This window comes from Callorhinchus milii, unplaced genomic scaffold (genome assembly GCF_018977255.1).
Source record: "Callorhinchus milii isolate IMCB2004 unplaced genomic scaffold, IMCB_Cmil_1.0 Scaffold1, whole genome shotgun sequence".
Classification (NCBI taxonomy): Eukaryota; Metazoa; Chordata; class Chondrichthyes; order Chimaeriformes; family Callorhinchidae; genus Callorhinchus; species Callorhinchus milii.
Window position 1 is genome coordinate 124,223,768 of NW_024704742.1, and position 25,614 is coordinate 124,249,381.

The 25,614-nt window shown below is 42.6% G+C and overlaps 1 protein-coding gene across 7 annotated transcripts in view; it reads left to right on the plus strand.

The window, feature by feature from the left end:
- Nucleotides 1-644: 644 nt before the first annotated feature.
- Nucleotides 645-25,614, plus strand: part of LOC103177836 (ADP-ribosylation factor-like protein 15) — a 187,669-nt gene continuing 162,699 nt past the window's right edge. Inside the window, exons 1-3 of one of the 7 annotated variants that reach the window (XR_006085150.1) lie at nucleotides 13,078-13,141; nucleotides 23,572-23,700; nucleotides 24,359-24,787. Coding sequence is in view for 2 of the 7 variants with exons in the window: in XM_042335305.1 (XP_042191239.1) it covers nucleotides 13,088-13,141 (54 nt within the window). In the remaining 5 variants the exon portion in view is untranslated. Of the gene's footprint in view, nucleotides 854-1,454; nucleotides 1,480-13,062; nucleotides 13,142-23,571; nucleotides 23,701-24,358; nucleotides 24,788-25,614 lie in introns of those variants that run through there. The other 6 variants (XR_006085149.1, XR_487765.2, XR_006085151.1 and 3 more) reach the window with 6 other exon arrangements.

Here is a 25,614-nt window from a genome sequence, read left to right on the forward strand (position 1 = left end):
TGCCCGCCCTCCCTGCCCTGCCCTCCCTCCCCTCCTGCCCTCCCTCCCTCCCTGCCTTGCCCTCCCTCCCTGCCCTCCCTCCCTGCCTTGCCCTGCCCTGCCTTGCCCTCCCTCCCTCCCCTCCCTGCCTTGCCCTCCCTGCCTTGCCCTCCCTCCCTCCCTGCCCTCCCCTCCCTGCCTTGCCCTGCCTGCCCTCCCCTCCCTGCCCTCCCTGCCTGCCCTCCCTACCTTGCCCTCCCTCCCTGCCTTGCCCTCCCTGCCTGCCCTCCCCTCCTTGCCCTCCCTGTCCTCCCTGCCTTGCCCTGCCCTGCCCTCCCTTGCCCTGCCCTCCCTGCCTTGCCCTGCCCTCCCTTGCCCTGCCCTCCCTGCCTTGCCCTCCCGGCCCTGCCCTCCCGGCCCTGCCAAGCAGTGCAACACAAGATCACATTTGCAACAGAGCCCCTTTCACGTCGGGAGGGAGGGAGGACGTCCCGAGGCGCTGCGGGGCCCCCAGTGTGTGGAGCCGAGGCTGTGCCGCCCCCTCAGCCCCTGAAGGCCTGAGGCCTCCACCCCACCCCACCCCCCGCTTCCGGGGTCATTCAAACCCGCTCAAACGTCTGCGATCAGATGACCCGACGTGTGAGTGAGTGAGTGAGTGAGAGAGAGAGAGGGGGAGGGTTTTGTGTGTGTTTTCTCGCTTATCAAATCGCCCACTGGGGGAATAGAAGTGTCTGAGCTGCAAATCCAGGGGCGGCCTCACAGGACAGTACAATACAGTACAGCACTGCACTGCACTGGAGGCGAAACCCTTCCTCCCCCCCGGACTGGATGCACTGTGTGTTGAGCTGTGCCGCCGGGGATGTGTGAGCCGCGGGTGAGGGTCTGCACTGGTACCTGACACACACACCACTCACTCACTCACTCACACACACACCACTCACTCACTCACTCACACACACCACTCACTCACTCACACACCACTCACTCACTCAGTCACTCACACACACCACTCAGTCACTCACTCACACACTCACACCACTCACTCACACACTCACACCACTCAGTCACTCACTCACACACACACCACTCACTCACTCACTCACTCACTCACTCACACACACACACCATTCACTCACACTCACACCACTCAGTCACTCACACACACACCACTCACTCACACACACACACCACTCACTCACTCACACACTCACCACTCAGTCACTCACTCACACACCACTCACTCACTCACACACTCACCACTCAGTCACTCACTCAGTCACTCACACACACACCACTCACTCACTCAGTCACTCACACACACACCACTCACACACTCACACCACTCAGTCACTCACACACACATCACTCACTCAAGGAAGACAAGAACTACAGTGGACTCTGAAGCTGGAGAGGCCTCTCTCCCTTCTCCCCCCACTCCCCCCCCCCCCCCCCCCCCACACTCCCTCCCTCCCTCTCTCCCTGGAGTAGATGGATTATCTGGTATGTCTGTCTGATATATATATATATATATATATTATTTTTTTGACTGCTTTCCTGGCTTCCTGCCAAATGCGTATTTTCTTTCGCCTCTTCACTTGATTCTGGATCACCTTCGGCTTTGGTTTCCTCCTGGGCTGTGGCGTCCCAAACAATAAAGTGGGGGTTGCATGGGTTTTTGGCGGTGGAAAGTCCCTTCATCCACTGGGCTGCAATGAACGAGATTGTAATTAAGTTCTGTACCCCGCAAAATGCTTGTCTGATTTGTAGAATAATTGGTATTTTTAAACCGTGTTATTGTCCTTTGCCGCCTCCTGTTATTGTGGGATTTATGCCTGTGAGTTATTGTGAGCTAAGGCCACGTCTTGTGTGTGTAATCCTATTTTGTTCGGTATAATTATAATTGTGATCTTGGTCTCATTTCCTTGAAAATCATTGTTTTGGTGCAATACCTGAAGATTAAATCATCCCAGAGTTACAATAGATCTTGCATTTGGCATAGTGACATCGGGAGGCCGTTGCAAAGTGCTTCACGGATACATGGTAAAGTGGAGTGACTGTGTATTTTGTGGGTGAAAACGGCAGGTAACTCGCCAACGGCAATGCTCCACAAACAGCCGTGAAGTGAGTGGCTAATTTCATTTGGGGGATTGTTGGCAAGGACATGTTACCATAGCTGTAAACATTGGCAATTTTGAGCTATTTGGAATTGAAAACACATTCAAAGGAAAATGTAGATTGAATCCCTACAGAATTCTTTGGCTTATTAGTACAATATCTTTACTTTATTAGCAATTTAATAATGACCGTGTATGCTTCAGTACAGTTTAAATGTAATTTACATACAGTTAGGCACAGAGCCATGGAGAACCTAATGTCAAGGTTATTACTTGACTTATCTATACAATATGGGTTAGTCAATACACTGGAGCTGGATGCATTCCATTGGAAGGTGTTGTCAACTGCACTGTCAATCTTTAGACAAGGTATAGTGTTATTGCAACTTTTATTGTTTTGTAAGTGTGGCGTGATATTTTCATGTAGTTGTGGCAATGTTTGGATGCTGATTGCCCAATAGATCTGAAAACACAAAAGTAAGTAAACAGGATCTCAACAGAATAAATCTTTCAATGATTGCTTTGTTAAAATGTAAAACGGAACAGCAAGGGTGGTGTCTCCTGTAATTGTATTATTTTTATTTTGTTTTCCCAGCATTTATAAATGGTTATTTTCTAAAACAGAGGGTAGTTGTGTAATAGTTACTTCATTTACTGAAAACTATTGTAGGATGTATGACTATGACTTCTTATCAGCCAGGGCTGAATTTTTGGTTTTATGATTCTAACTCGCCTTTGGCACCAATTTCCCTCTCGCCAAACACACTCCATCAGGCTACACCTTTCATCATACGTACCCCAACTGTCATGGCAACAGCTTAGCATCTATTCCAGCTCCCAAATCAATCTATCCCCAAACTCCTTTGGTACTTGACTTCTTTTGAGTTCCTCACCCCTCCAATTTCTCCCTTAAAGCCCACATTGTCTGCTGCTCCCCTAAATCACCAGGCACATTTCTCTCAGACATAACTCACTTATCTTCCCTCACCATCTGTTCCAAACAGCTCCTCATCTTGGGCAATGCCAACCTCCACTTCACCCCTGCTTGTCTCATTTTTGCTGACTTCTCCCTTTCCCTGAATCTCATCTTTCACATCTCTATGTCTCCACATAGCCACTCACTTGACCTGGTAATTACCTGAGACCTTTCCATTTCTGACAGCTCCGACAAAGATTGACCTCATTTCAGTCAACAGATCTGACTGCAACACACAAACATTGCACTCTCGTCTCAGCCAAATTGTCTTTCTATCTCTAAGATCATTCTGGTAGGATAGGGGATCAAAAACGACCCTAGGCTCCTCTCTTCATCAGAAACCAATTCCTCCGCCCATCCCTCCATCATTAGCTCCAACTCCAAATGCAAGGAGGTGATTGATGTCCTCCGGTCCCATACTGCATGGATTCGCTCAGCTGCCTCCATCTCTGCCAGCCCCTCGATCCATACTTTTGATTCTAACTCCTCCTCATCCCCCTCTTTCCTCCAATGCTATAATGACTGATTGACTGTCAAATACAAAGTCCTCTATGAGCTCTAACTGCATTAATCTGCATCGACGCTCATTCCACCTCATGGAGCTGGTGCGGAACCTCAGGGCCGTGTTCGACTCCCAACAAACCGTACACCTGGGCTCTCAGCTTTCCTTCACCTCCATTTCTGCCACTACCTCTCTATCTTCAGTGCAACATCCTCCTAATCTAGGCATCAATCCCTCATGATCTCTAGCCCGCATGTATTGGAAAATCTCTTTTGTGTATGTCTAATGTCCCAATTACTAAATTCCTTTATTCAGTGAGGTCTTTAATTTTAAATCATTCTCTCTAATATTGGTGCTATTAAAAATAAAATGCCAGATGAGAACCTACTAACATGTTTATTTGGCATCAAATACTATTTTCAATAGTACAACAAACCTTCTCTAAGATACATTATATGCTTCCTGTATTTCAACTTTTTCACTTAAGCTTTCTTGCTGTTTTGCATTCCATTCAAAATACTTCTCGCTAGTAATTGAGCAGGTCATGCTATTTTTGGAAAGGTAGGACTCTACTGATGCATGCTCACGCATATATTGGTAGGGATTTGAAAATCTTGATCTTCTCTGAGCAATGATCTGTCACCATTATTATGATTGGAGATAAATTAACTTGGCTGAAGATAAAGATATATATTTTAAAAGAATAAGAGGTGAATGCTGGGTTAGGCAGCTTTCACCCCGTATGAACAATTGCTTCCTCCTCCCTCCATTTTTGTGCATTTGTTTAAAAAATTCTATTAATTCTCTTGAGACCTCATCTTTCTTATTCTCTCTGTGCAGGAGAAAGCTGTTCCATTATCTAATACGCACAAAACAAGTGCAGAAATTTGTATTGAGAATTGCCTAGGACGTTGGGTGCAAGGCGCCTGAGCTGGGAACAATCGTCAGCTGTTGAGTGTGAAGCAGTTCTGACGTGTCCTGAATTGGGTGATTTCTGATCAATAGGCAGAATTGTTTGGATACCAACTTCTGGTATGTCACGCAAAACTGTTCTCATGTGCATTAGTTGATCCCATCAGAGTAATTCCTCAGTGCAAGGCTGCCAAGAGGGGGAATAATCCAAATTACGGACATCTTGTACCAGATTGGGAATTCTTAATGTAATTTGCTCTTTGATATCCTCCTCTAATAAATGTATTGTAAATACAGCTACCTCTCTCCTCACTGGAATTGAGTTTTAATGGAATTTAGAATACAATTAAATAACGTGGATAAGTGGTATTAAGTGACATAATTTTATGATTTAAAAAAAACTGCACATGTTGGATATCTGAAATAAAAACAGAAGTTGCTGGGAACACTCAGCAGGTCAGGCAGCATCTATGGAGTGAGCAAAATGAGAGGAAAGTTTACTGTTTTGTGAGTTTCATCTTTGAGGTATGGGGAAGAGGTCTCTCTCTAAATGTCTTGTTTGGGGGGAGACCTTCTCTGGTTTGAGCTGCCTCCAAGATTATGTCTTTGGAAATGGAATATTGTAATCGTGTCAACTCTCTGTGATTGTCTCAGTAGTCTGGTTCCTGAGCCAGGCAGGTCCACAATTCTCCAAGGCACTGTTGATGGCAGACCGGATAGCCTGACTTGTACGTAAGACTTGGAGGTACAGAGATTTATTCCACTCGTCTCCTATTATTTCCTCCAAACCAAATTCCTAACTGGTAGGGTGGTCTGAGCTGGACAAGCAATGGGAAGTTTGCCAGATAGTGCTCAAGGTGGCAAGCTATGTGGTTTTAATAATAATAATCCTTGCATTTAATATAGCGCCTTATCACGTCATTGAGAGATTGCAAAGCACTTCACTGAATATACCATAAAGTGAATCAACTGTATATTTAACTCCCAACAGTACCCCGGCATACATTGTGGCATCCTCAAGCCTTAGCTCTTGTCAACCTGCACCTAATACTCTAGGGAGGGAGTGTACATTCCATTCTGGACACAGGGAATTTGCCATGGCATACATACGTGAAATTCTCAGTTTGGTTTGAATACTCGTAAGCATGGTAAAAAGTTTCTGCATTTGTTCAGACACACAGTTGACCAAAACAATGACATTTTACCTTTAATTGTGCCAATATGTGTACAATATTGTATTTAATGTAATGCATGGAGCCTGTCAGAAACTAAAGCTAACAGTGTGTAAAATAACTCATTGAAAGGAATTCTACAGAGGTATTGCAAGAGAGAAACAGAGGTCTCTCACTAAATGTCTTGTTTGGTTTTAAATAACAAAATTGAAAAATCTAATGACTAAAATAAATACAATGTCAAATTGCAAACCTAGAGTAGTTTTTATTCTCGTTTTTGTTGCTTATTAGAAATACTAAGAAAAGAATTTAGAGCACCTTTTATTTTCTAGCTCTGTATGTGAGGGAATTTTTACACAGGCCAGCACTAATGGTTCTGACAAAAATCTGGCTTCCCTGATCTCCATCACTGCTAAAAGCAAACAGTTTTTATTTGGCTGCATGATCGACCAGATGAATATTTAAATCACAATTGAAATATCTTTCTAGCACTTTTGTTTACATCACCGCTGCCTTAATGCTCAAGAATACCGGGGCAGAATTACCATATATAGCACTGATACTTAAAGTGATTCCTTCTGATTTGGAATTTGCTGCTTGTTGGCGATAGTTTAAGTAGTTTTGAAAATATTTCTCTATTGTATTCATGGACCGGGGTGTGTTTGGGGTGTGTTCTTATCTCTTAAGAGACATGTTTTGGGGGTCAGCAGTGTGTCTGACTCACACGGAAACCTATCAACTTGTTTGAAATTATCCAAATCAGATAGAGTTCCACCTAGGTACTTATGCATGGAAATTTCCCAGGGTCTGAATGTGCATTCTCTCCCTGGAGTGATGCACCCTGCTTACCTGCAGAGTATATGATTCAGGTTAGTGAGAGCCAAAGTTTTGGAATTTCAAAACATGTGTTGAAATACTGATGGAGTTTAAAAAAATTGATCCTTGCATTTGGAAAAGCACCTTCCACGTCAGCACGATGTCCCAAAGCACTTCACAGAATATCCTGTGAAGTGCATTAACTGCATCTTGGAGGCAAAAGTGGAAGCCCAATTGCATACAACAATGTCCCATAAATAGTCATGAAATGAAAGACCCATTTTATTAGGGGATTGTTGGCCAGGATACCAGGAGAAACTCCCTTCTCTTTTCGGATAGTTTAACGGGATTTTTAACGCTCACCTAAACAGCCTGACGTGACCTCAGTTTAACGTCTAATCCAAAGTACAGCACCTCTGACAATGCAACACTGCCTCGGGACTGTGTTGGAGTGTCAACTTAGTTAGATGAGTTCAAGTCCCAAAGTGTAGCTTGAAACCACAGCCTTCTGACCTTCTGAGGCAAGAGTGTTACCATTAAGCCTGGCTGACACACAGTTGTGCTTAACCAGTTACTACTGCATTGCTTACCATTGAAAGCACTGATTGTCAAACTTACCACTGCTTGTCCAGCTTGGATCATCCTACCCATTAGAGCTTTGCCTTGCAGGGTTAATGGAAACTGAGTGGGAAGAACCTCCCCTCCACCTTCCCCTTAAATGAAGTCTGGACCTCCAAGTCCTGAAGAGCCAGTCTAGCTCTTCTCTCACTTAGTACCTTGGAATACTGTGGACCCACTTGGCTCAGGAACCTGAGCCTGCCCCAGAGGGTTGACTTCATTCTGATATTCCGCTGCCAAGCTTAGAGTCAGCTCTGCCCCAAACATTTGATCCAAAGCAAAATGTGTGTCCCATCACTCTGCTTTCAGTGCAGGTTATACAGTAAGTATGATAGTCTATGTACTTACTACAACACATCAACAACTTGCAGTTCTATAGTGTTTATATGTAGGTAATTATATGTAGGTAATTATATGGTTGCTTGAAAGATATAAATGCAATTTATTGTACTATTTTCCTACTTCTGCATATATGTGATGCTACAAAGGAAGCAAAATACTATTTTGGACATTGTCAGTGCTATATTAAAACTGTTGCCTGTCTCCATGCCTTCAATAATGACATGCCTTATATCTTCAAGATCATGAAAGGTTTTGACAGGCCAGATAGGGAAAAGCTGTTTCCGCTGGTAGGTGTGTCTGTGACTCGTGGTCACAGTCTTATGATATCTACCAAAAGAAGCAGAGGGGAGGTCAGAAGAAATGTTTTCACTCAGCGAGTTGTTAAAATTTGGAATGATCTGCCTGAAAGGGCAGTGAAGTCTGATTCGATAACAGCTTTTAAGAGAGAACTGGATAGGTATCTGGGGAAGACAGGTTTGCAGGGTTATGGGGAGAAAGCTGGTGAGTTGGGTTAATAAAAGTCAGTTGCTCTATCAAAGAGCCGGCACAGACTCGATGGGCCGAGTGGCCTCCTTCTGTGCCGTAACATTCTATGATTCTATGATTATGCTACTAGTCATAGAATCATTAAAAATGTATTAATGTTTACATGCCACAAATACCATTAGTAACACACGTGTTGCAATATACTCCACTTAGTAACACAATGACCATAAAATCTGCCTTATCTTTTAATTGCAGCGAAACCCTTAAAGGGTACACTAAACTAAAGGTCCTCTAAAATTATCATATTAATCTTTCTCATTGTCAGCTACTTTATTACTTTGTTATGACAATAACCTGCGACTTCCTTACTATTTATAATATAACCTGAATGTTGGGACTCATAGATTTTGCCTGGGATCATATCTGTCAACAGTATGACAAATATACTGAATGTTCTTTTTGTCTTATTTAACCTGTTTTCCATTGTATTACGTGCGGTTGAGAATGTGTATTTATAACTTGCCTGTGAGCTCCTGCATTCTAGAGGTGATATCTATTCTTTATGGATTTCTACAATGTGTTGTAAAAAGAGGATGTTGCCGTTTTGTTCAAATAAGGTGACTGAAGCTTAAGTTTGTTGTGGGAATTGAACAGATTTGTTTTGGTTTCACCTAATCTGTGACTACATCTTAAATGGTGAATAAAGCAGAAATAAATCAAAATTCTCCATTAATGAATTTGAGGTTTGAATGACTGGTTAATGCAATGGGATGATTATACCCCATTATCTCAGTTTTGCAGTACTTTTAACAATTATAGTTTATATCTTCTAACCCAAAGTGAATAAGGAATTAATATTTTTTTGTGCATGATTTGAGTTGGAACCTTTTTTGACCTCTCCTCTGCGGTCACCTTTCTCCTCCATTCTTGATTCCCTCGCTCCCCTCTCTTCCCGAACCGTCTCCTACTCACGCAAATCAGCTTGGTACACCAGCCACCTCCGCCCCCTTAAAGCCCAGGCGCGGTCCGCTGAGCGCACCTGGCTTAAATCAAACCTAACTGTCCATCGGAAGATTTAGCTGGACCTTGTCAAATCCTACCGTTCCGCCCTTGCCTCCGCTAAATCGTTGTTCTACTCTAAGACAATCTTGGAGGCTAAGGACAACCCCAGGCTCCTCTTCCCCATCTACAACCAGCTCCTCTACCCATCCTCACCTCAAATGCCAACTACGAGACGATGTTGGACTTCCTCGAATCCAAAGGCGAGGGAATCCGCTCAGCTGCCTCTGCCACTGCAACTGCTAACCCCCTCCATCTCCTCTTCCCGCCCCAGCCCCTACCCACCCCTCCCTCCACATCTTTGAAACCATCTCCTTCCTCTTTCATCACCACCATAATCCGTATGAAACCCACCACCTGCTCCCTCGACCCCATCCCTACACCCCTCCTTACCTCCCATCTCCACCTCCTTGCCCTTGTGCTAACTAACATCGTAAACCTCTCCCTGTCCTCTGGTACTGTATCCCACCCTTTAAAAAACGCTGTCATCACTCTTATCCTTAAAAAAACCCTCCCTGGACCCTTCTCTACTCCCTAACTATCTACCCATCTCCAACCGCCCCTTCCTATCCAAGGTCCTGGAATGAGTTGTTGCTTCTCAGCTTCGCTCCTTCCTCTCCCACCACTCCCTTCTCGAACCCCTCCAATAGGGCTTCCATGCCGCCCACAGCACAAAAACCACCCTGGTCAAAGTGACAAATGACATTCTGTTTATCTGCATCCAGGGCTCCCTCTGCCTCCTCGTCCTCCTTGACCTCTCTGCTGCTTTCGACACCGTCGACAACTCTGTCCTCATCCACCGTCTCTCCTCTCACCTCAACCTTTGGCTCTGTCTTTGATTGGTTCAGATTGTACCTCTCACACCGCCTGCACTTCATCTCTTCAAACGGCTTCTCCTCTAGCCCCCGGACCGTCTTGTGCAGTGTTCCTCAGGGCTCTGTCCTTGATCCTCTCCTCTTCAACATCTATATGCTCCCTCTTGGTGACATCATTCGTAGACATGAGGTCAATTTCCACATGTATGCGGATGACACCCAACTCTACCTCTCTGCCTCCACCCTTGACTCCAGGACCACTGCTGTCCTGACAGAATGTCTGTCAGACATCAAGTCCTGGATGAGAGCTAACTTTCTTCAGTTGAACGTCAACAAGACTGAGGTTCTCCTGATTGACTCCTGTCGGTGCCTCCACACCTGAGGCGTTGACAGCATCACCATCCATGGTTGCACACTCCACCTTTCTATTAGAAAGATTCTTATCACTTTGTGGGACACTCTGTGCGCAATTGGCTGCCGCGTTTTGCCCGCAAAATATAGTCAATGCACTTCATGATATATTCTGTGAAGCGCTTTGAGACATGTCGAAGATGTGATATGGCATTATATCAAATTCAAGGATTATTATTGGTATTGCAATACTTTAATCCAAATTTTAGCTTGCAGAATATATGTTGCTTCTCAGTCATTTCCAGACTTTTTTTTCTGGAAGTCTCATCCTTTGCAATCATAATTAGAACATTCCACAACAGCCTTATATAAAGCCTTATGCAAAAATGTGTACCTTGTTACGTTTGCTGTAAATAAGTGCTGATGATAAATTATCTACAGTGGATTTGCACTTGGTGTTTTGACAAAAAAAAGTCTTGATTATGTGTTAACACGAATCTTAGATTTTCCATCCAGTGGATAATGAAGAGCAAATGTCCATTGACACAGATATTCGAACTTGATTGAATTTAAGCAAGGACGACTGGTACCTCTATTGTTTTTCCGACAGAGCCATGTTTTATTTCCATTTTAGGCTAGATAATGATCCTTACATTTAATATAGTGCCTTTGACGTAGTGCCTTTCATGTTGGAAGGATGTCTCAAAGCTTATAAATAGTAGAATCATTGGTTATCAAATATACAAACATATTTTGGAACTGATGACTAATAATGGTAGGGACTACATAAGAAATCAGGAAGCGATGAATATCTGCTATTTCACTATCCAGATACAGAAAGAGCAAAACAGACAATTCAAATTAAGAACAACCAGTACTGGCAGAACAGGGAAAATAGAAATAAGCAGAGATAAGGCCTAACCAATTGGCAAACATCGCAAGCAGGATCAGTCAGGCAGCATCTACGGAAAAGGAAAGTGAAGGGTCGTGGACCCAAAACTTTGACTCACTTTCTTTTCTCCATAGGTGCTGCCTGACCCACTGAGTGTTCCCAGCGACTTCTGTTTTTGCCCCAAATAAAATTGGTCAGTCACTACATGGCTGTTAGTGGGACATAGCTGTGCGCAACTGGCTGCCACATTCATCCACAAAATAGTCAATTCATTTCACAGTATATCCTGTGACATGCTTTGAGACATCTCGATGATGTGATAAGGCTTTATATCAAATGCAAGGATTATATTATTTCCCCCCTTCTCCCCGACTTGGGATACAACAGTCAGTTGTATGAAACGATTAAAAATGTCCTCCTGACATGAAATAACTTTACCTTAATGTAAAGCTTGTTTTGTTTGTATAGTATTAGAGTGTTTCTGTTACTCTGCCAATGCCACCAGATGTGAGCAGGTTGCAAGAATTTTGGCTGTAATTCTCCTTTCTAACTACAGTCTGATCCAATTTTCTGATCGCGACATACATCTGTTTTCCAGGTTCATAATTATTTATAATCATCAGAGAAGAATGAGACTGACGCTTTTGTTAATTCTAAAATTCTATTTAAACCTTGCCCAAGCTATAATTCAACTTTCTGTTTAATATTGATGCTCTTCAATCAACATGTTCTACTTATATCTTGGTAAAGTTGGTACACATTTTAGGTAGCATTTCTTTGTGTAGTGTTGTGTTTTCAGCATGAGACAGAGACATGCAACAAGCTAAGAAATCTGTATGTGTGAGTGAATGTTTTGCAATACATAATAAGGAGGAACAGAGACTTTGGGAACTATGCTTAACACTTTCACAAAATAGCTACATAAAGATAACTTGGTTCTATCATGGTAAACATAACAGAGTGAATAGGAACACAAACCAAATAGGATGCAGATACGCTGGGTTGTAAATGTGGAGAGGGAAGATGAATGACTGAGCAGGAATAGACTCAAGATAGTAATAACATATAATAATTTTTGCATTTGATATAGTGCTTTTCACGTCTTCTAGACGTCTCAAAGCGCTTCACAGAATAGACTCTAAAATCAATCGACTGTATATTTGTGGGCGAAACGCAGCAGCCGATTTGGTCACTCAATCCACAAACAGTTGTGGATTGAGTGAACAAATTATTATTTTTTTTGTTTGAGGGATTATTATCCCGGGAAAAGCGATCCTCCAATCGACTAACAACCAGGTTCCTACTTACTCCACACGCCTGTTTAGCAAGCAGTAAGGAAACTTGCCCAACATTTCGCCCTTTGGAAATCTAACCCAAGTCTATTGCTTGTGAGGCGAGTGCTCTAACCACTGAGCTACAGGACTCCACACAGCAACACACAGATAGAGTTGTATGTGATGCGGGGCGCGTGGGTGGACAGAAATGGAAATACGCCCCCCCCCCCCCTCCCCAAGAGGGTCTCTCAACCACCCAGAGAGGGTCTCTCATTAAACCCCTGCCTAGGATCTCACCCCCTCACACCCCCAACCCGCGAGGGTCTATCAGCCCCTCACACCCCCAACCCGCGAGGGTCTATCAGCCCCTCACACCCCCAACCCGCCAGGGTCTATCAGCCCCTCACACCCCCAACCCGCGAGGGTCTATCAGCCCCTCACACCCCCAACCCGCCAGGGTCTATCACCCTCTCCCCCACCCAGAGAGGTTCTCTCATTAACCCCCCAGAAAGAATCTCTCATTACTCTCCCCTCCCTCCCCCCCCCACCCACAGAGGGTCTCTCATTATACCTCCCCCCCACCCCCTCCCCCCCCCCACACACACAGAAGGTGCTCAGCACCCGACCCCAGCACGAGAGGGTTTCTCGCCCCCCAGGGAGAGGGTCTGTCAATACCACCCGGAAAGGGTCTGTCACTGGCCCCCAAGTGTGTACCCCTCCCCCCCCCCCCAGTGGGCCCCCTCCCTCTCAGTGTGTGGCCCGGGGCGGGGGCCGGGAAGATGGCGGAGTGGCTGCAGGTGGCGGTCGCGGTCTGCAGGATCGGCGCCTACACGGTAGGAGCTGCTGACCTGAGGCTCGGGGGCGGTGGGTAGGGGGGGCGAGGCCGGGGCCGGGGCCGGGGCTGAGCCGGGGGGGGGGGGGCAGAGGCCTGTCTGCCGGATCCGGGGCCTGGAAGCCGCCCCGGGTCGGCGTCTGACCGGCCCCGGGGGCTGGGGGCCAGGCCTGGGGTTGGTGGGGGGGGGCAAATCCCCGCTCACATCGTTCATAAACACACAGAAAACTGAGGAAATCAAACCAACTATTATTATTATTATTGTTAATTATTATTATTATCAATCGCAGAAAAACGCCGACTGGGTCATTGATCGACAATCCTCCTCGTGGGGGGGGGGGAGCCCCCACATCATCATCATCATCAATAGTAATAGTTAATAATTAATATTAATTATTAATGATCCTCGCATTTGATATGCAATAAAAACACCTCGCGTTCACGTAGGGACCTTCACGCAGCGTGGCGGAAGGTTCCGGAGCCTGACAACGAGCCGTGGGGGGAAGGGGAGGGGGAGGGGGGGCGGGAGGTCACCGTAACCACGGTCAAAAAGGAGGGATTTTAAGGGAGGGACGGATGGAGGGAGGGAGGGAGGGCGAGGGATTGAGGGAGGGAGTTTCGGGGCGGAGTGGCCGTAGTCACGGCCACCGATGGCGGACCGGACCGGACAAGCAGACGGCCGGAGCCAGCGAGTGGAGGCGGCGGGTGGGGGTAGTGGGGGGGGGGGGGGGTAAGCGAGGGCATGAGGGGATTTGAAATCTTGAAATCGATCCGTTCAGTAATTGGGAGCGAGGACTGATGTAATGCGGGTCCGGAGTTTTGTGCGGGTGAGCATCCAGGCGGCAGGAGTTGTGATATACAACGAGAAAATTACATTTGTATAGCGCCTTTCATGTCGGGGGGGGGGCGTCCCAAGATGCTGGACAGTCAGTGTTTTGGACCTGAGCTGTGGGGAGGGTGGGGGGAAATCGAGGCAAGGGAGGGGGCCAGGCAGAGGGACTGTGGGATGGCGTTCCAGAGGGTGGGAAGGGGCAGAAGGCCTGTCCACCAATGGTGGGGTGACCGAGGCGGGGGACGTGAAGGAGGCTGGAGCCCGCTGAACAGAAGGAGCAAGCAGGTTGGTAGGGGGTAGGAGGCCGTAGAGGTAGGGGGGAGCAAGACCATAGAGGGCTTTGAAGGTGAGGACCAGGATCTTGAACTGTATCCTTTGTGTGATGGGAGTCGGGCAAGGATGAGAGTGATAGGGTCACGGCGCCTGGTGCAGGAGAGTTCTGCAGAATTCTGGATGATCTGTAGCCTATGGAGGGAGGAGTTGGTGAGGCCGACAAGCAGGGAATTTGCGTAGTCAAGCCTGGATGTTATGAATGCATGTATGTCTAAGCGGCCTGCGGTGTGAGACAGTGTCGGCGCCGGGCGATGTTGCGAAAGTGGGGGAAGGCAGAGCGGGTCATGGTACGGATGTGGGATAGAAAGGATAGTTGAGAGTCAAACAAGATGCCAAGGTTCTGGACTGGCTTTGCAAGGAGGAGTGCGCATCAATAGACGGTGATGCTGTCAGTGCCTGAGGTGTAGAAGTGCTGATGGGAGCCAATCGGGAGAGCCTCGGTCTTGTTGACGTTCAACTGTGGAAAGCTAGCTCTCATCCAGGACTTGATATAACTCTTTATCGCGTCGTAGAGACGTTTCAAGGCGCTTCAAAAGATATACTGTAAAGTGAATTAACTATATTTTGTGGGTGAAACGCGGCAACCAATTGTGCACAGCAGTGTCCCACAAACAGTCATGGATTACATAGAATTACATAGGAGTATTGATGGGTGGGGGGGCAGATGGACACATCTACTCTATGTCTACCCTATCAAAACCTTCCATAATTTTAAAGTCCTCTATTAATTAGGTCACGCCTCATCCTTCTCTTTTCAAGAAAAAAAGAGTCCAAGCTTGTTCTGCCTTTCCTGATAAGTATAACCTTGCAGTTCCGGTATCATCCTTGTAAATCCCCTTTGCACCTTCCCCAGTGCCTCTATATCCTTTCTGGAATATGGGGACCAGAACTGTACACAGTACTTCCAAATGTGGATTGAGGGACCACATTTTTTTTCTTTCAAGGGATTATTACCCCTGGAAAGCAATCCACCAATTGACTAACCTCACTGATTTCTCATCCTGTCCTGCCCCCCCACCCATCAATACTCCTCTCCCCCTCCTGTCAATGCTGCTGCCACCCACCTTGTGTTCCCTTGGTTCGGCCACCTTCCCGGCTCTTGTCTCTTAAGTACCACCCAATCCTTCCGCTCTCTATCGTAGCACCCTCCCGTTTGCCTGTTTTCTTCTTCGTGTTCCTTCCCTCACTTCCACTGTCCACACTCTCAGTAAAGGGAGTGGGAGCAGAAAAAGATAGAGCTGCTCACCTTGAGTGGGATCCTGGATTAACATATTAATCATTCTGCTGACATTGAAAATAAGTTGTATTAAATCTAGATTATTTCTCAGCATAGGATTGGGATGTTTAGTTCTCACAGCTGAATTGATTAATGGCTTCTATCTAAGTTGTAGGATGCTCTAAGAGGAAAGAAAAAAAATTCTAAAGATGCCTAGCATTGACTTTATAAGAATTGTCTATCTACCCCAATGTTTCCTAAGGTGTTGAAGCACAGTTGGACTGTGAGTCTCCTGAACTATTGTTGAACCAGAAGTGCATTAAACTTCAGGAAATTTAATGTGTGTTGGTGCCCAGATGTATAAGAATAAAAATTCTTATGGTTGTTCTAAACGGACGAATGTTGTCTGATATCATTTCTTCAGCTAATGTAACAGAAGATTATTCCTTGATCAGTGTTAAAATTTAGCCAAAATGTCCAGAATTGTTTTCTACATTCATGTTACATTCATGCAGTTTGTGTTTAATTCCACAATACTGTGTACAGGATGATGAGTCATGCAGACATGTTTGCAAAACGTGTATTTATATAAGCATTTGACACAAATTAGTTGCATGATTGTTTGTATCAGAGATACCAGGGACTATTGCCTGGAGGAATTCAAAGCCAGATTATAAATTCAGCTAGTCATACATGTGATAATGCACCACAAAATGTTTTTAAATGAAGTAGTACTTTATGTTGCAAAATGTAGTTTAAATTATCAGCATTGGAAATTGGGTGCTTAACTGTATCCTCATTATATGGAATCTTTCAAGTCGACACAAATGCTAATTTCTACAGGCCAGGTGCTGAAACATTTTGTATTTTTGTGGTTATTTTACCTAACTGATGGGATTGGATAAAACTGTATGATTCATAGTTTCCTGATGCATGTCAAAGTTGAAATATCTCTGGGTAAATATTTTTGTTTGATTCAGATTGATAGCAGAGCACCTAAATGTGTGACCTTCCTGGTTTGGACGCATACAGAAGGAGGGGAAAACCTGTATGTGTCCTCTTAAATTTAAATATACCATTTGCACAATCTTTAGAGATATTTGGTTTGGTTGAGTGATGTGTAGGATTGATATGATGAGAAATCTACTTTGGAGAAAGGAAGGAAATCCCTTTTCAGGGAAAAATACTGGTTGTAATGGCAACATCATTTTCTTGGTCCCTAAAATACTTAATGTGGATGTGTTAGTGAAACTCGTCAAGCTTAATTAGGAAAACTTGAGCCTGTAGTTTCAAATTTTAAGATATAACTTGCACATTAATTAATATAATAATAATCCTTTTATTTGATACAGCGCCTTATCACGTCATCGACATCTCAAAGTGCTATCACGTTAATCGTCTGTTTCTTGGCCTTTTTTCAAATCTATCTCAATCTTTCCTTTGAGAACATAGCCTACTTAATTGAATGTACCTTAACTACTTAGTTGCTTGAAATATTTGCTTTCTCTTCCAATCTAAGCAATAGAAATAAAATTCCTATTGACTTTATATTTTTCATATAAATGCACAATAGACTATATTAAAATTTAATATAGTGTATTTGAGAACAGTTGTGTGTATAATTCTTTTAACTTCAAATAAAATTACTGTTTGAACAGCCTATGCATGATCGTGCACTATTAGGCCACTCATGGAGAATTTTAAAGGCATTAAAGATCAATTTAGGAAACATTTTCTTGCCTTCCCTTTTGGTTAGTATGTGTCCTGGGGAGATGAAGAGAGAAATTTTAAGAAAGGTGAAATTGCTCATACTACATTTTTACTGTAGTATCAGTTGGGCCATGTTAATGTCTCTGCCAGAATGTTGTCGGCTTGAATAGCAAACCTTGACTTGTTCATCATGGTAACAATCCAGTGTGGGAGTATAGCACTGTTAAAGTTGCTGCTCTTCAAATTAAATGTTAAGCAAAGGTCTGTCTGCCTTTTCTGGTGGATGTTAAAAATATCTCATGCATGATCCAGAGGAAATGCAGGGAAATTTGCCAGTGCAAATTTGTCAAACAAGTTAACTGTTTATTCATCTCATTGCTCTCTTGGCGCAGCAGCTGAGGCAGATAAGCTGTTGTGTGCTTACAAACAAAAAAAACAAATTACATTTGTATAGTGCCTTTCATGCGGTGAAGATGTCCAAGGTGCTGGATTTGTACCTGAGCTGGGGTTTGGGATAAGGAAGGGAGGATAATTAAGTTATTAATTAATTAGTTAATTAGAATGAATTAAGTGAGGCTTCAAAGTAATTCCTTGTATGAAGTGTTTTTCAAATATAGCATTTGCTATTACTCTTTTATATTTTAACAGGATGTTTTTTTTGTAATCAAACAAGTCTCAGTGTATCTTAAGTTTGATCTCTTAAAGTATTGTGTGTTTTGGTAAATGTTCGCAGTTTTTAGCATTTCTAGTTCATTCTCTTTTGAAAATATTAGACAGCTGGTCAGATGATTTTGAGTTTTAAAAAGCTAATTTGATAAAGCTATGATAAGCCTGTGTAATAAAGATAATACTATTCTTTACAATTCATTATTCAAAACATAGGGACTTTCCCATATTCCTATAGATGTATATAGAGTCATTAATCAACTTTCTTACAACAACTTGCATTTATATAGCACCGTTCACGCAGGCCAGTGTCTTGGAGCGCTTATTGTTTACGACAGGGAGGTCAAGTCCAATTAAGTTAATACCTTTATATGTGAAATTAAGGTAGTACCATTCATTATATGGGTTAATTTGTTAGTATAAATTAAAAATTATTTACAAGCTAGTCTAAGCATGAAGTCAGGATTTTTTGCTAGTCACATGAATACATTGAAGACTGTTCAAAGAGGTTGAGTTGAGGTACAAATCAGCCATGATCTAATTAAATGTTGGAACAGGCTCGAAAGGCTGAATGGCCTTCTCCTGTTCCTATGTTCCCATGAGTGACTGACTGATCATTCCTGAACTTGGGCTTTTCTAAGTTTACAAGAAGAAGTTTACATACCTAAATTATTTTTCTTGTAGGAAAGGGGATTTGAGAGGAACATAAAATAGGCAAAATGTACTTATCAGGAGGCTATTTGACACAGATCATGAAAGCAGAATTAAGAGGAGCTGCTGAAGATGGGGACCAGGATCTTGAACTGTATCCTCTGTGTGATGAGAAGCCAGTGGAGTCAGGCGAGGATGGGGATGATAGGGTCGCGGAGCCCGGTGCGGGAGAGGACATGGTCTGCAGAGTTCTAGATGATCTGCAGCCTATGGAGAGAGGAGTTGGGGAGGCCGACAAGTAAAGAATTTGCGTAATCAAGCCTTGATGTAATGAATGTATGTATGAGGGTTTCGGTAGACAGTGGTGGAGCCGAACGATGCTGCAGAGGTGGGGGAAGGCAGAGCGGGTTATGGCGCAGGTGTAGGGTAGAAAGGATGAACCAATCTGTTGCTCTATTACTGGAATTGCCGTGATCAATAAAGTTTGTTTTGGTTTGGGTCAATACAATATCAATAAATCTTTAAAAAATCAGTGCTTTGAAACAACACCCTGCATTATTATAACAGCCTTCATGCAGGGTAGCGTCTCGGAGCGCTTAAGAGTGGTGGCGCCTGACACCGAGCTGGGCAAAGGGAGGAGCTGGGAGCTGACCGTAGGCACAGTCAAAAAGAACGTCTTAGGGCGCGATCTGAAAATGGGAAAGAAGAAGGCAAGGTGGAGGGATTGAGGAAGAGAGTTCCAAAGTTTCAGGGCACAGTGGCTGAATGCATAGCTGTAGATGGTAGAGTGGAGGGGACAAGGGACAAGCTGGAGCCAGCTGGGCGGAGGCGGCAGGTAGTGGAGTGGGGAGTAAGCAGGTTGAAAGTTAGGTCGGTGCCAGGCATGAAGGGATTTGTCGACAAGTGTTAGGAGCTTGAAGTCGATCTGTTCTGTGATAGGGAGCCAGTGGCGTCTGCAAGGACTGGTATAATTGGGGTACAGAGTTTAGTGTGGGTGAGTATACTTGCAGTGGAGTTTTCAATTGAATGGATTTTGTGGATCGTATTGTTGAGCAACCAGCGAGGAGGGCATTGGAATAATTGAGAAGTGACAAAAGCGTGGATGAGGGTTTCAGCTGAGTTGGGTGTGAGATATGGTCAGACAATCTGATGGAGGTGGTAGGAAAGTGGTCCTGGTCAGGAATTGGCTGGGGATCAAATCTGACATTTAGGTGACACAAAATGTACCACATTTATGAATGTAGCATACTTGTGGTGTATAAACGTGTTGTACAAATAGGATTCTAATGTAGCTTTTGCATTTAATAGTGGCCATAAGTGTTGCTTATCTTTCTGTGATAGTTCTATTAAGAAAGCATGTGATTTTGAAAAAAATCTTAGTGGGCATTGCGCAGGAAGTTATACATCTGCTGTCAACTTTGGAGATTTCCGGTCGGTAAATTGTTGTATAACTAGGAAGTTATTTTTGTTTACCGGCTCTGAATACTAATAGCACTTTCTTGAGTGTTTTCTCGAGTAGGTTCTTTTCTCTCCTCCCATGTACAGAGTTTTACATAATGCTGCAGTAACAGTTTATCAGTACTTTATGTTCCACGTTAAACACATTCAACAATTCTAAAATGGAAAATGAAAAGCTAATAATAGAATTACCACAGTAAAATAAGCCAATTCTAAAAATGCTTTTGGCCACTACTGAATATAAAAATGATGTTATGGCCCTATTTTTATAGCACATATCTACAACTCAAGACTTATGAGTTTAGCCTTTGGTTGCTGGCAAATCTTTGGAGGTTCTTGTCTGTGGGTTGACTGATGCTGTATAATTGCAACTTACACATTGTGATGCTGAACCCTCTTTTCACCTCACAATTACAACAGTAAAATTACTTTCATAACTTTATCGCTGTAACAGTATCTTACTTAAATGCATGTTAAAAACATACTATATATTTGCTTTGTGGTGACCTTCAACCTTCTTTGTGTTTGTATGTTTTTAAAAACAATTACCATTTGTCCATATGTGCTATTTTTAAGTTTAAAATCTGTTTCCTAGCTTTCTTCTAACCACAAGGGCTATTTTGAAGTGGTAGCAATTTTTTTTTGTGTTGACTGAAACCTGGATTTCCAGATCAATTTTGTAATTGTTGATGAATTCAAATCAACATGAGTTTTGAGACCAAATAGAAAATGGCATCAATGAGTGGTGCAATTTATCAGCAGTGGAAAGGTCTAGCGGTGCCTGGTTGAGTGAATCTATCTGTAACACACTAAGCATTACAGGTACAATATATTAGCATATTTAGTATTAATAGCTGCAGCCATTAACATTTGCATGGTAATTCAGGAATTGTGGTAGTACTGCAAAGTTGTAGCTTCAGAACTTTGTTTTTCTGAATCCTGAAGTTTTGTGATGGAAGGCAACAAACAAATTCATGGCTGTTATTCTACTTAAGAATTCTAGGTTTAGTTTTGGTGCAATGATGGTCACTTTTGCTGTGAAATACTACAGAGGTCAAAGAGAATATGTTTCAAACTAAGTTATATGGCATAATTATAAACCCATTTGTTTTCTAACTCGTGTCTGGATTGGCTAAAGCCTTCGTGAGAGTTAGTTTCTATTGTCATAGATATATTCTAGTGTGACTTGACTTGGGAAGTCAATTTTAAGTGAGATACTTTAATCAAGATGAACTCTAAAGATTGGCAGATTTTTGAATTGTATGTTTACTTATCCAAGTTCACTGTCAAAACAAAGGCTGTTGCATAAACACCAGCCAGTACAGATATCAGTACAGATTACATGATTTTACACATCAACTAACTGTTATGATCCTCTGCATTGCTTACTTAGACTGTGGTGGTTCCTGAGTCAGTCAGATCTGCACTGCTCCAAGGTACTGTTGACATATCAGCTAACCTGACTGGTCAGCAGGACTTGGAGGAGCAGAGCAGCTTGGGGAGTGGGGCGAGGGTACGGGTCAGGGATTCTTCCCACTCGGCTCCTGTTAACGTTGCAAGTCAGAGTGCTTCAGGGTGGGGTGATGCTTACTGGAGTAGCAACAGAATCTTGCCAAAGAGTGGTCGCAATGGTGGACTATGTGGTTTTAGCTGTACCCCAAGTACTCGCAACGCGCAAATTGGAATCCACAAACTTTGACTGTTGCCAGCTGCACTGGATAGTTTCCGGAACTAGGTAAGCAGGGTGTGTTCATCCAGGGCAAGAGTGCCATCTCAAACTATTCCAGACAAAGGGAAATTTCCGTGCACTGGTGGGATGCTTATGTGGAACTTTGGTTTGGATAATCTTAAGCATGGTGATGCGTTTCTGTGTGTTGGACTTGTTGAATCCACTATAATGACACTACAGCAGTTGGAGCTAGTCATCAGAAATCATCTGTTTCACAATGTAGTGTATGTTCATTTCCTGACCATCAATAACAATGGCTGACAAACTATTGTGTGGCTGTCTTGCTTGAGGACGGGGAATTTATTGCAGATTGCAGATCTGTACAGGAGCTGATGTGACTTCCTCACCTGACAAATACATTTACGTATGTTGGAACTGTGTCAAGACCAATGCATCTAACAAGGATATTGTGGTTCATCTAAAAGATAATAGCGGACTCGGTGCAAACATCCTGTCCTGTCCAGAAAATTGAGTAAAAGGTAACTTTGAAATGTTACTGCACCAGTAGCACTAGGAACTCTGTTCCTTACACATAATAGATGGGGAAATTAACTTGCAGAACTACATTTGCCTTAGTCATCATCCCAAAGTCGTATTTTCTACTTTGTTCAAATTAGAGACCCTTTAAATTTATTTCTTTGCTCCTTAAATGTGACAAGGGAGAAAAAGAAACAATATTTAATCACCTTTAACCATTGTATATTTTGGGGGGCTCATCGTATTGTTGTATTTGTTCTTTGGGGACATCTATTCCTTTTGTTCCATTTCTGATTAAACAAAGTCATGTATGCAGTGAACCACAGACAATAATGTGTCAGTCTCTTTTAGCTTAGTTGTTAGAATCACATAGGGCTTTACACACCTTTCAGAAGGTCTTCTTGTACAAACCGATATTTAGTTCAGTCCCTAGATCCTTTTTTTCCTGTTCAGTTTGATTTATTCCTGGTCCTTTTGAAAGACATGTTAGAGAATTTGTTCTTTAGATGCTTTGAAATTCAGGGGCTAGAGATAGATGGTATAGCTGCTTTTATTTGATAAGTGGTGATTAATACTTGGTGACCATGTCTTTTGTCTTCATAGTCTTCCTGGTACCTGTGTGATGGAGGAACTGTGTGCTATTATGTTTTTAATATTTTTAGTGAGTATTTATGTATAGAGATGTCAATGCTGTGAACAGAACCTGATTTACTTTTTGCTATTGAGCACAGCATGTATAGTCATCTGATTCAGAGTAAAGGTTCCTCTGACCATTCTAACAGTTTTAATTTACAAGAAACCTTTATTGTACCAGCTTTTTTTTAGTATGTGGAGAGAAAAAACCCCAGAAAAACATAACTGAGATTTCAGAGCTGTAACTATAATGTTTCGCTTTACAAATGTAATTTTGTTGTTAATGTGGGCTGATTTAATAATTCTTGCATTTCTTGTGTTCTGAGTTCACACAATTTTAGGATCTGGATTAAAAACTACTTGCACTCATTGTATCTTCCAGAGAGGAAATTGTTGTTCAATTGTTCTGAGCTGGATTCAAGTCTCAGAGTTGAAAGGGCAGTTTGTCCTCTTGCTATGTCAACAAGTTGCTCTTCTTTGTGGGGTGTGGCTGTTGGTAAATTGTTTTATGCATTGCACAGATGTTGTTCCTGAGAAATGGACTATGTTACCCACCCTATTTTCTACTTGCGGGTGATATATCATTGGTTAAAAGAAGCAAAGCTTTCCTATATGCTGCAGAATGCTTCTAATGCACCAATTATGTTGTTTGTGTTTCCTGCATCTGCCAACCTTGTGATGTCCTAATGCAACTGTGAATTGGTACACAATTAATGGATATGGAAGCAAGTTTACTGGAAGTTAAATTGAAGTTGGCCATACATCTTTCACTTGGAATTCATTAAAGCCACCTGAAAGAAGAGTTGTTCATCTTATGGTTCTAGGTTGATCTGACGACCCAAATTAAGGTAAAAGGTTAGTGTACTAACTGACTGCCTCCAGTCACATTGGTTCATATGTTTTTTAGATTATGGATTATTTTTCATTTTTAATTCACTTCATTACTCATGACAAATTCTTAAAATTCTTGGCTTTGTCATGTGTTGCCTTCTCTGGCAAGGTCTGTTTCCCCATGGTGGGTCGTAAGTTGTATAGGTCATTGGACTTGTGATAATTATCCTGATTTAATATGGGGAGAGCAGACTCTGTTTGAAAAGAATCCATTGACTATGAATTCTTTGTCTTAGATTGAAACTGCAAGACAAGTGCAGCATGTAGTACAGGCTGCACTTGGGTGGCATTTTAGTAATACGATCATTTTTGTTCTTAAGAGCAACCACCATGAAAAAATTGCTGTGGAAATCCAGAGGGCGCTAAGTCCCACATTTTGTGAATAACAATGGTCATTTGCTGAAAGCCCTTTTGGTGGGAAAATTGGGTTTACCATAAATTTCAGAACTGGTGAGCTGTTTCCCAAGGAAATTTCAGCAAATGATCATTCCCTTTTAATTATTACTCAGTGGCCTATGCTTGAGAGTATAGACGTTGTACACTCGAGTACTGCCTTAAATTAGATCTTGGGTTGTTCACATGACTGCTTTTTCTTACTGGCCTTTTTCTCTTTCTTCCATAGGTGGAAGACCCTCTTGTCATCTAGTCAGATGAAGAGGACTCGAGTGGAGGCTAGCAGTTTCTGCATTTCTCCTGCAGTGGTCTTTTTGTTTGTTACTGTAGTTGCATATCATTGGGCTAAACTTCTCCATTCTTGTCACTTTGGATTAAAATGGTCACCAGCTTTTTCGTCTCCCAGTCAACCTCCTGATAAAATGTAGGATGGAAATTTTTTTTATATAGAGAGGGAAACCCATTTCCTCTGCTGCCTGACTCTTTCCAAACCACTCTCTTCCACAGATGCTCTTAAATTGAGTTTTTTTTTGCAGGGCACCCCGAATAATATTGAAATTAATACAGAAATCAATGGCTCAGAGACCATCTTGACTCAACGAGAACTGTAGATACATAAAGTCAAATTAAAAGGAATAAAGTCAGTGTTTCAAATAAAGCTAACCTGGTTTACCTTGTTTATTTCAGATGTCGTCAGTTTATGCTTTTGTACTTTCCAAGATATCGGCAAGCCTAATTCAAAAACATATAAACTCCTCTTTCTAACTCCCCCCTTCCTATTCAATCATATAATGAATGCTACTTCACATTCATGTTAGACTTGATTTCTTACTGTTTTTTTAAAATTCAATGAGAATTTAAGGAAAAATTGCAGTTTTATATAGTTTCACCAATGTGTAGATTAACAAATCCAATGACTGCTACATATAAGTAGCATTAGAAATTTCTCCTTTTTCTTAGTGGTCTAAAGAATCATCTTGAATTTAGTTACTTGACAGATTCCTGATCTGTTTTCTCTGAAGTTGTAGAGATTCTTACCTTGATATTCTACATATCCTCCTTATCTATCATCAAATTTGTAATATTTTGTTCATCTCTGTAACAACCTAGGTTTTCTTTGCAGACACAATGGGGTAAGACATTCTGCAGGTTGGTAAATTTACCAAGCTTGGAACTAAGCACTGATACAAGAGAAATCCTAATAATAATTCTTGCATTTGATAGCGCCTTATAATGTCTTTGACTCGTCTCAAAGCACTTCGCAGAATACACTGTAAAGTGACTGTATACTTTGTGGACGAAATAGCAAAATATCCTCTTATCACCAAAGCTGGTAAAGTTGCTGACTGCAATTTTATCTCAGGTAATTTCTTTCAGTTTATAAGGAGACCTGATTGCATTGTGAGTTGGATCATGAAGAATGTCTTAGTTACTCATCAAAGCTGTGAAGGAAAGAAAATTTGATTTTGGGAAAAAAGACAATTT